Genomic DNA, 11,888 nt, shown 5'->3' with positions numbered 1-11,888 from the left:
TCCACACTACCTCCTCCTCCCCACCTCCTCACCACATCCTCCACACCTCCTTTTCCTCCTCCCCACCTCCACCTCCCTCACTCTCCAAACCTTCTTCTCCTCCACACCTCCTTCTTATCCTCCTACCCCTCCACACCACCTCCTCCTCCCTCTCCACACCTCCTCCCCCTCCACACCTCCTTCTCATCCTCCTCCCCCTCCACACCTCCTTATCACTACACCCTCTTCATTACCTCCTCTTCCTCATCAGCCCCTCCTCCTCATCATTACACCCTCTTCATCACCTCCATATCACCTCCGTCTTCCCTTCACCCTCATTTCACCTTTTCCGTACATCCTCATCATCATCATCCTCAGTAGTGCGTTTTATCCACCTGCTATTATAATAGCCTATAACTGGATGGCACCGGAGAGAACTGGCTCATAGTAATGTCTGGAACAGGGCGAATAGAATGGAAACCATGTGTTTGATATATTTGATACCATTCCACTAATTCCACTCCAGTCATTACCACTAGCCAGTTCTCCACAATTAAGGTGCCACCAACCTCCTGTGCATGGTCAGTGTACATAGAAGACACAATGAGCTGGTTTGGGTTTACCTGGTTGGAATCTTGACCCTGAGATAGCGGTCAATCGCAATGGCCAGGAGGGCCAGGATGGAACTTTGCGTCAGTACCAGCACCGTGCACGCGACCATTAGGCAGCTGTAGAAGTGAGTTTGGAGTCCGATGCTGATAGTTATCGCCAAGGGGATGACGAGGGCTCCCACTGCGATATCCGCCAGGGCCAGAGAAACGATGAAGCAGAATGTTGTGTCTCTCAACGACTTGTTAATTTTCACCGCCCAGACCACCATCACATTACCCAGGACGGAGAAGACGGCAATCACCACCTCCATGCCGATGTAGAGCGCCTGGGCTGGGGCGAGTGCTTCAGACATCCTTACAACCTATTATAGCCCAAATTCCTTACAACCTATTATAGCCCAAATGATAAGACTAGCTATTATTCCAACAAATGCAAGCTTGGAAAGCCAACAAAATAATCATTTGAGTAGGGTTACACTCCTATAGTGCAAATTGATTTGTGCGTTGCGCGCCCATTCAATGTCCGTTCTACAGTGGCCACATCATGGATTATTCAATTTTCACCATACTGAAGTTCTGATACACATCCAGTTTGTGAAGCAATTTAGCATCATATGGACACCAAGAAGCAGATCTATGAATGAATGGCTAGGCCTATTCTTTTGACGGTGTAGCAGACTGGTAGTTCAGAGGTTATTGTGGTGCGTTGTTGCTCCTGTCCTCGTCCAAAAACCCTGTTCCACCGCTTAGCTGGATCCACCTGCGCTCGGGGAAGGGACCTTTCCGCTGAGTATTGTTGATTATTTACCCCCAGGTAGTCACTTTATCATCTTCCACTTCAAGAAGAAGAAAAATCGCCCTGGAAAGTATTTAGTGGACGAAGTACGAACACTGAGCACACACTGGTTGAATCAACGTTGTTACCACGCAATGAAATTACTTTGAACCAACTTGGAATAGACATTGAATTGACGTCTGTGCCCAGTGGGCAGAGGTTTCTTTCTCTCCATGCTGTGCAAGGCGGCAGCTCAAATCAAATGCTCAACTGCAATCCCGGTGCCCGTGCCCGTGCGCCGTGCTCTTTCCCGTTGTGCTTTGAGAGTCAAAGCAATGCGTGACCTAAAATATAATATCTTCTTTGTTTTGGTCCCACACGCTCTGATTTCTCCTTCTCCGTGTCATTATGCTATTCTCTGATTTGAACCTTCTCTGTTTCATTAACCTATTCTCTGATTTCACTTTCCGGTTTCATTAGGCTATTCTCTGATTTCAAACTATTGGTCATTGCCATAATTCCAACTCTGCCATTGCAAGTTGCGTCCCTCTTGTTTCTTCCAATGTATAGAGAAATGAAGGAGAAAACGGTTGTACGGTGCTGCCGTGGCCGTCCCATAGATGTCTCTCTCTTTGTGCCAACGGGCGAATGGCGATTGAACTCACTCTTTGATTTATCTAGTAGGTTTTCTCCGAGGATATCCTAGACTATTTATTTGGGATTTAATTATTCTCCCTCCCACCTCGTACTGCCCCGGTGTCAATTCGATTGTGAAAACGTTACTCACAATCAACGGGTGTCTCAGGCATCGCTCGTTGATTACTCTGTTGTGACAAGGGTGTGAGTGGTTCAAATCAAATCAAATCCCTCTGAAAGGAGATTTCGAATAGGAGACAATGGACGAGATAAAAAAATAAAAGAGGATGTTATGCAGTAGACTGCACTCCAACTGACATCAATCAAATTACGTGGTTAGCAGATGTTATTGCGAGTGTAGCGAAATGCTTGTGCTTAAATTTCCGACAGTGCAGTAATATCTAACAATTCCACAACAACTACCTAATACACACAAATCTAAGTAAAGGAATGGAATAACAAAATATGCATATAAATATATGGATGAGCAATGACCAAGCAGCATAGGCAAGATGCAATAGATGCTATAAAATACAGTATATACATATGAGATGAGTAATGCAAGATATGTAAACTTTATTAAAGTGGCATTATTAAAGTGACTAGTGATCCATTTATTAAAGTGGTCAATAATTTAAAGTCTGTATGTAGGCAGCAGCCTTTCTTTGTTAGTGATGGCTGTTTAACATCAGCCTTGAGATAGATGCAATTTTTCAGTATCTCTTTCCCAGCTTTGATGCACCTGTACTGACCTTGCCTTCTGGATGGTAACAGGGTGAACAGGCAGTGGCTCGGGTGGTTGTTGTCCTTGATGATCTTTTTGGCCCTCCTGTGACATCGGGTGCTGTAGGTGTCCTGGAGGGCAGGTAGTTTGCCCCCAGTGATGCGTTGTGCAGATTGCACCACCTTCTGGAGAGCCCTTCGGGTGTGGACAGTGCAGTTGCCAGACCAGGCGGTGATACAGGATGCTCTCAATTGTGCATCTGTAAAAGTTTGTGAGGGTTTTAGGTGACAAGCCACATTTCTTCAGCCTCCTGTGGTTGGATGAGGCGCTGTTGCGGCTTCTTCACCACACTGACTGTGTGGGTGGACCATTTCAGTTTGTCCGTGATGTGTATGCCGAGGCACTTAAAACTTTCTACCTTCTCCACTGCTGTCCCGTCGATGTGGATAGGGGGCTGCTCCCTCTGCTGCTTCCCGAAGTTCACGATCATCTCCTTTGTTTATTGACGTTGAGTGAGAGGTTGTTTTCCTGACACCACACTCCGAGTGCCCTCACCTCCTCCCTACAGGCTGTCTCGTCGTTGTTGGTCATCAAGCCAACTACTGTTGTGTCGTCTGCACACTTGGCGATTAAGTTGGAGGTGTGCATGGCCACGCAGTCATGAGTGAACAGGGAGTACAGGAGGGGGCTGAGCACGCACCCTTGTGGGGCCCCAGTGTTGAGGATCAGCAAAGTGGAGATGTTGTTTCCTACCTTCACCACCTGGGGGCGTCAGCCAGAAGTCTGTAGTAATAGCGTTACTACTACTTACGTTACTACTACTACTACTACTACTTGTTTCCGTTTTTTGGATCCCGATTAGCTCTTGTAGAGGCAGCAGTTACTCTTCCTGTGGTCCACTACAGTAGACTACTTTTATAACAGCTGTGTTTAGATATTATGACACTGTAAAGACTATTATATTGATTTAAGGGTCTTTAACATTACAAATGCCTTTATGGATGCAATTAAATAAACTGTGTCCATCCTTAGCCTTTATAAATGATCAATTAAATTGAATTGAATGACACTAAGTTTATTTATATATGTGATAGTCAGAAATCAACACTGATTTTAAAACGAGTCATTATCATTATAGACAAAATAAGTATATCCAGTGTGGAATCAATGGTCCCAGGATCAATTACTGTATATGTAGGCCTTCTCGCCCTGGTCGTGCTCCAAATTGCACTCTTTTCCTTAGTACACTACTTTAGGTTGTGGTCAAAAGTAATGCACTAAATAGGGAACAGGGTGCCATTTGGGATGAATCCCCAGTTTTCTGTCTGTGTTAGAGCAGTGTCTGTGGAACACTCAGCAATGTGAGGTCTGGAATCACCAGTGAGTGAGTGATGGCTCTTGTCCTGTCTCTGGTTCAAAGGTGGAGAGAGAGAGAAAGAGACAGAGGGAGAGACAGAGAGAGAGAGAGAGAGAGAGAGACAGACATACAGACAGAGAGAGAGAGAGCCAGAGAGAGAGAGAGAGAGGGAGAAAGAGAGAGAGACAGAGCGAGAGAGAGGGAGAGAAACAGAGCGTGAGAGGAGAGAGAGAGAGAGAGAGACAAAGAGAAGGAGAGAGAGAGAGAGAGAGAGAGGGGAGAGAGAGACAGACAGAGCGAGAGAGACAGAGAGAGAGAGAGAGAGAGAGTGAGAGAGAGAGAAAGAGCTACATTAAGAGGGAAAGGGGTCCCAGATGGTGTACTGTGCTCTGACACTCACTTACATAACATTGAATAGGCAGGAGCTAGATTAGGGCAAGGAGCTAGATTAGGGCAGGGAGCTAGATTTGGGCAGGGAGCTAGATTAGGGCATGGAGCTAGGTTAGGGCAGGGAGCTAGATTAGGGCAGGGGGCTAGGTTAGTACAAGGAGCTAGGCTAGGGTAGGGAGCTAGATTAATGAAGGGAGCTAGGCTAGGGCAGGGAGCTAGGCTAGGGCATGGAGCTAAGGCAAGGAGCTGGGGAAGGGAGCTAGGCTAGGGCAGGGAGCTAGGTTAGGGCAGGGAGCTAGGTTAGTACACGGAGCTAGGCTAGGGAGCTAGATTAATGAAGGGAGCTAAACTAGGGCATGGAGCTAGGCTAGGGCAGGGAGCTAGGGCAGAGAGCTAGGCTAGGGCAGGGAGCTAGGCTAGGGCAGGTAGCTAGGCTAGGACAGGGAGCTAGGTTGGAACAGGGAGCTAGATTAGGGCAGGGAGATAGGCTAGGACAGGGAGCTAGGTTTGTGCAAGGAGCTAGGCTAGGGCAGGGAGCTAGTGAAGGGTGTTATGCTAGGGCAGGGAACTAGGGCAGGGAGCTAGGCTAGGGCAGGGAGCTAAGGCAGGGAGCTAGGGAAGGGAGCTAGGCTAGGGAGCTAGGGCAGGGAGCTAGGCTAGGACAGGGAGCTAAGGCTGGGAGCTAGGGCAGGGAGCTAGGCTAGGGCAGGGAGCTAGGGAAGGAGCTAGGCTAGGGCAGGGAGCTAGGGTAGGGAGCTAGGGCAGGGAGCTAAGGCAGGGAGCTAGGCTAGGTCAGGGAGCTAGGGTAGGGAGCTAGGGCAGGGAGCTAAGGCAGGGAGCTAGGTCAGGGAGCTAGGCTAGGGCAGGGAGCTAGGGCAGGGAGCTAGGCTAGGGCAGGGAGCTAGGGTAGGGAGCTAGGGCAGGGAGCTAAGGCAGGGAGCTAGGGCAGGGAGCTAGGCTAGGGCAGGGAGCTAGGGTAGGGAGCTAGGGCAGGGAGCTAGGGAAGGGAGCTAGGGCAGGGAGCTAGGGAAGGGAGCTAGGTCAGGGAGCTAGGGCAGGGAGGAGCTAGGGCAGGGTAGGGAGCTAGGTCAGGGAGCTAGGCTAGGGTAGGGAGCTAGGTCAGGGAGCTAGGCTAGGGTAGGGAGCTAGGTCAGGGAGCTAGGCTAGGGTAGGGAGCTAGGGCAGGGAGCTAGTGAAGGGTGTTATGCTAGGGTAGGGAGCTAGGGCAGGGAGCTAGTGAAGGGTGTTATGCTAGGGCAGGGAGCTAAGGCAGGGAGCTAGGGCAGGGAGCTAGGCTAGGGCAGGGAGCTAGGTCAGGGAGCTAGGGTAGGGAGCTAGGGCAGGGAGCTAGGTCAGGGAGCTAGGGCAGGGAGCTAGGTCAGGGAGCTAGGGCAGGGAGCTACGTCATGGTAGGGCAGATGTGCTGTAGCTGGAGGGGGTGAAAAGGATATGTGATACTTACAGAAACAAAAATAATACAGTACATCTTTTTTTTCTCCTGTTTAAAAACAAAATCCCCATTTGATCTTGTAGAGGCAGCAGCTACACTTCCTGGGGTCCACTACAGTAGACTACTTTTATAACAGCTGCATTTAGATTTTATGACACTAATAATGATATTTCCAGAATAAAATACATAACTGTCAAGACAATTATATTGATTTAATGGTCTTTAACATTACAAATGCCTTAATAAACTGTGTCCATCCTTAGCCTTTAGAAATGATCAATTATATTGAATCAAAGTTAATTTCCCCATATAAGTGATAGTCAGAAATCAATACTGATTTTAAAACAGGTCATTAACAGTATAGACAAAATAAGTGTGTCCAGTGTAGAATCAATGGTCCCAGGATCAATTACTATATATGTAGGCCTTCTCTCCCAGGTCGTACTCCAAATAGCACCCTTTTCCTTAGTACACCACTTTAGGCTGTGGTCAAAAGTAGTGCACTAAATAGGGAACAGGGTGCCATTTGGGATGAATTGACCATTTTCTATCTGTGTTAGAGCAGTGTCTGTGGAACACTCAGCAATGTGAGGTCTGGGCTCACCAGTGAGTGAGTGATGGCTTGTCCTGTCTCTGGTTCAAAGGTGAGAGAGAGAGAGAGAGAGAGAGAGAGAGAGAGAGAGAGAGAGAGAGAGCTACAGTAAGATGTCCCAGATGGTGTACTGTGCTCTGACACTCACTTACATAACATTGAGTAGGCAGGAGACAGGCAGGCAGGGAGCTAGATCAGTACAAGGAGTTAGGTTTGGGCAGGGAGCCAAGTTAGAGTTAGGTTAGGGCGGGGAGTTAGGTTAGGTTAGGGCAGGGAGTTAGGTTTGTGCAGGGAGCCTAGTTAGGGCATGGAGTTAGGTTAGGGCAGGGAGCTAGGGCAAGGAGCTAGGGCAGGGAGCTAGGTTAGGGCAGGGAGCTAGCTTAGGGCAAGGAGCTAGGGGAGGGAGCTAGGGCAGGGAGCTAGGCTAGGGCAGGGAGCTAGGCTAGGGCAGGGAGCTAGCTTAGGGCAGGGAGTTAGGCTAGGGCAGGGAGTTAGGCTAGGACAGGGAGCTAGGCTAGGGCAGGGAGCTAGGGTAGGGAGTTAGGTTAGGGCAGGGAGCCATGTTAGGGCAGGGAGCTAGGCTACGGCAGGGAGTTAGGGCAGGGAGTTAGGGCAGGGAGCTAGGGCAGGGAGCTAGGCTAGGCCAGGGAGTTAGGCTAGGGCAGGGAGCTAGGCTACGGCAGGGAGTTAGGGCAGGGAGTTAGGGCAGGGAGCTAGGGTAGGGAGCTAGGGCAGGGAGCTAGGCTAGGGCAGATGTGCTGTAGTTGGAGGAGAAGAGGATATATGATACTTCCAGAAACAAAATATGACGGGAATATCATTTTTAGTTGGCTAAAACAGCTCCAACATGAGAAAACTTGGGCAAAAATTCAGTCAACATCAAATATGTTTGCTCAAATTGTCTCATATTTTCATCCAACTGGAAATTATTATTTGGACCTGTTTCCTAAAGAAAGGCTGTGGAACTAGTTACACACACAATGCTTTTAACATACAATGTTTCAATTTGCATATTTGACATACAGTGCATTTGGAAAGTATTCAGACCCATTCCCTTTTTCCACATTTTGTTACGTTACAGCCTTATTAAAAAAAAAAAAAAATCCTCATCAATATACACACAATACCCCATATTGACAAAGCGAAAACAGGTCTTTAGATATTTTTGCAAAAATTTTTTATATACATAAGTATTCAGACCCTTTGCTATGAGACTCGAAAATTGAGCTTAGGTGGATCCTGTTTCCATTGATCATCCTTGAGATGTTTCTACAACCTGATTGAAGTCCACCTGTGGTAAATTCAATTGATTGGACATGATTTGGAAAGGCACACACCTGTCTATATAAGGTCCCACAGTTGACATAATAATGGCGATGGAGGAGATCGCTACTGTTTTACGGTCCCCTAACCAATAGTGCTATTGTCTGTGTTTTTTCGAGTTATTTGTAACTTATTTTGTACATAATGTTTCTGCCACCGTGGGGACCGTAAAACAGCAGCGATCTCCTCCGTCGCCATTATTATGTCAACTGTGTCTTATGACCGAAAAGAGCTTCTAGACATCAGGACAGCGATTACTCACCCTGTACTGGAGGAATACTTTTTCTTCAACGAGTCGGATTTACTTCAGACGCCCGACAAGGCCTTCATCCCCATCATTCGCAGGAGAAAGAGACAGAGATATCGGGGACGAAGGTCTGGGTGCCTTGTAAGGATCCGATGGCGAGTGTGTAATCTCCCTTTACCATCGGTCCTATTAGCCAATTTACAATCAATGGAAAATAAAATTGTAAATGGTAAACTACGATCACGTATATATTCTACCAACAAGACATTAAAAACTGTAATATCTTATGTTTCACCGAGTCGTGGCTGAACGACGACATGAATAACACACAGCTGGCGGGTTTTACGCTTTTTCGGCAGGATAGAACAGCGGCCTCTGGTAAGACAATGGGTTGAGGTCTTTGTATATTTGTAAACATCAGCTGGTGCATGAAATCTGAGGAAGTCTCAAGGTTTTGCTCGCCTTAGGTAGAGTATCTCATGATAAACTGTAGACCACACTATTTACCAAGAGAGTTTTCATCTATATTCTTCGTAGCTGTCTATTTACCACCACAAACCGATTCTGGCACTAAGACCTTAATGAGCTGTATACGGCCTTAAGCAAACAGGAAAACGCTCATCCAGAGGCAGCGCTCCCAGTGGCCGAGGACTTTAGTGCAGGGAAACTTAAATCCATTTTACCTCATTTCTACCAGAATTTGACATGTGCAACCAGAGGGAAAACAACTCTAGACCACCTTTACTCCACACACAGAGACGCTTACAAAGCTCTACCTCGCCCTCCATTTGACAAATCTGACCATAATTCTATCCTCAAGATTCCAGCTTACAAGCAAAAATGATAGCAGGAAGCACCAGTGACTCGATCAATAAAAAAGTGGTCAGATGAAGCAGATGGTAAACTACAGGACTGTTTTGCTAGCACAGACAGGAATATGTTCCTCAATTCTTCCAATGGCATTGAGGAGTACACCACATCAGTCACTGGCTTCATCAATAAGTGCATCGATGACGTCGTCCCCACAGTGACCAAACGTACATAAACTCAGCAAAAATTATAAACATCCTCTCACTGTCAACTGCGTTTATTTTCAGAAAACTTAACATGTGTAAATATTTGTATGAACATAACAAGATTCAACAACTAAGACATAAACTGAACAAGTTCCACAGACATGTGACTAACAGAAATTGAACAATGTGTCCCTGAACAAAGGGGGGGTCAAAATCAAAAGTAACAGTCAGTATCTGGTGTGGCCACCAGCTGCATTAAGTACTGCAGTGCATCTCCTCATGGACTGCGCCAGATTTGTCAGTTGTGAGATGTTACCCCGCTCTTCCAGCAAGGCACCTGCAAGTTCCCAGTCATTTCTGGATATGGCCCTAGCCCTCTCCCTCCAATCCAATCTATCTTAGCCGTCTCACAGTATGGACATTGCAATTTATTGCCATGGCCACATCTGCAGTCCTCATGCCTCCGTGCAGCATGCCTAAGGCACGTTCACACAGATGGCAGGGACCCTGGGCATCTTTCTTTTTGTGTTTTTCAGAGTCAGTATAAAGGCCTCTTTTGTGTCCTACATTTTCATAACTGTGACATTAATTGCCTACCGTTTGTAAGCATTTAGTGTCTTAATGACCGTTCCACAAATGCATATTCATTAATTGTTTATGGTTCATTGAACAAGCATGGGAAACAGTGTTTAAACCCTCTACAATAAAGATCTGTGAAGTTATTTGGATTTTTCTGAATCATCTTTGAAAGACAGGTCCTGAAAAAGGGCCGTTTCTTTTTTTGCTGAGTTTTCCTCAACCAGAAACCATGGATTACAGGCAACATCCGCACTGAGCTAAAGGGTAGAGCTGCCGCTTTCAAGGAGCGGGAAGCATATAATAAATCCGGCTATGTCCTCCGACGAACCATCAAACAAGCAAAGTGTCAATATAGGATTAAGATTGAATCTTACTACACTGGATCTGACGCTCATTGGTTGTGGCAGGGCTTGCAAACTATTACAGACTACAACAACCTCTCCCTCAACGAGATCAAGACAAAGGAGATGATTGTGGACTACAGGAAAAGGAGGACCGAGCACACCACATTAACATCGACAGGGCTGTAGTGGAGCAGGTTGAGAGCTTCAAGTTCCTTGGTGTCCACATCACAAACAAATGATCATGGTCCAAACACACCAAGACAGTCGTGAAGAGGGCATGACAAAGCCTATTCCCTCTCAGGAGACTGAAAAGATTTGGCATGGGTCCTCAGATCCTCAAAAGGTTCTACAGCTGCACCATCGAGAGCATGTCCACATCACAAGCGTTGGTTGCATCACTGCCTGGCATGGCAACTGCTCAGCCTCCGACTGCAAGGCACTGCAGAGGGTAGTGCGTACGGCCCAGCACATCACTGGGGCAAAGCTTCCTGCCATCCAGGACCTCTATACAAGGCAGCATTAGAAGAAGGCCCTAAAAATGGTCAAAGACTCCAGCCACCCTAGTCATAGACTGTTCTCTCTGCTACCGCACGGCAAGCGGTACCGGAGTGCCAAGTCTAGGTCAACGAGGCTTCTTTTTAGCAACCTCTACCACCAAGCCATAATACCCCTGAACAGCTAATCAAAGGGCTACCCAGACCCCTCTTTTACACTTCTGCTACTCTCTGTTTATTATCTATACACAATCACTTCTACCTACATGTAGATATTACCTCAATTACCTCGACTAACTGGTGCCCCCGCACATTCACATTACCCCCTGTATATAACCTCGCTATTGTTATTTTACTGCTGCTGTTTCATTATTTTTTCCTTTTCTTTTAATTTTTTTGCTTATCTATTTATTACTTAACACTTATTTTTCTTAAAACTGCATTGTTCGTTAAGGGCTTGTAAGTAATAATTTCACTGTAAGGTCTACACCTGTTGTATTCGGCACATGTGACAAATACAATTTGATGTCAGAGCAAAAACCAAGCCATGAGGTCGAAGGAATTGTCCGTAGAGATCCGAGACTGGATTGTGTTAAGGTACAGATCTGGGGAAGGGTACCAAAACATTTCTGTAGCATTGAAGGTCCCCAAGAACACAGTGGCCTCCATCATTCTTAAATGGAAGAAGTTCGGAACCACCAAGACTGGCCCACAAGCCAAACTGAGCCATCTGGGGAGAAGGGCCTTGGTCAGGGAGGTGATCAAGAACCCTATGGTCACTCTGCCTATGGTCACTCAGAGTTCCTCTGTGGAGATGGGAGAACCTTCAAAAGGACAACCATCACTGCATCAGGTCTGGAGGAAACCTCCCTTCGGTGAAGCATGGTGGTGGCAGCTTCATGCCGTGGGAAGTTTTTCAGCGGCACTGACTGGGAGACAAGTCAGGATTGAGGGAAAGATGAACAGAGAAAATTACAGAGAGATCCTTCGTGAAAACCTTCTCCAGAGTGCTCAGGACCTCAGACTGGGGCGACAGTTCACTTTCCAACAGGACAATAACTCTATGCACACAGCCAAGACAACGCAGGAGTGCCTTCAGACAAGTCTCTGAATGTTCTTGAGCCCGGACTGGAACCCGATTGAACATCCTGAAAATAGCTACGCAGCAATGCTCCCCATCCAACCTGACAGAGCTTGAGAGGATCTGCAGAGAAGAATGGGAGAAACCCCCCAAATACATGTGTGGCAAGCTTGTAGCGTCATACCCAAGATGACTCAAGGCTGTAAAATCTGCCAAAAGTGCTTCAACAAAGTACTGAGTAATGTGATATTTCAGATATATATTTTTTTATACATTTGCTAAAATTTCTA

General features: G+C 46.8%; 1 protein-coding gene across 1 annotated transcript in view; it reads right to left on the bottom strand.

Annotated features, from left to right (window-relative positions):
* LOC115101610 (adenosine receptor A1-like) overlaps positions 1-2,107 on the bottom strand; it is a 16,914-nt gene extending 14,807 nt beyond the window's left edge. Inside the window, exon 1 of the mRNA XM_065006124.1 lies at positions 603-2,107. Within this exon, the coding sequence (XP_064862196.1) occupies positions 603-943 (341 nt within the window). The 5' untranslated portion in view covers positions 944-2,107. The remainder of the gene's footprint in view (positions 1-602) is intronic.
* Between the last annotated feature and the right edge of the window lie 9,781 nt (positions 2,108-11,888).

The sequence above is a fragment of the Oncorhynchus nerka genome, linkage group LG20 (assembly GCF_034236695.1).
Source record: "Oncorhynchus nerka isolate Pitt River linkage group LG20, Oner_Uvic_2.0, whole genome shotgun sequence".
NCBI lineage: Eukaryota > Metazoa > Chordata > Actinopteri > Salmoniformes > Salmonidae > Oncorhynchus > Oncorhynchus nerka.
Note: the sequence above shows the minus strand (reverse complement) of the source record. Positions and strands in the feature narration are given on the sequence as shown.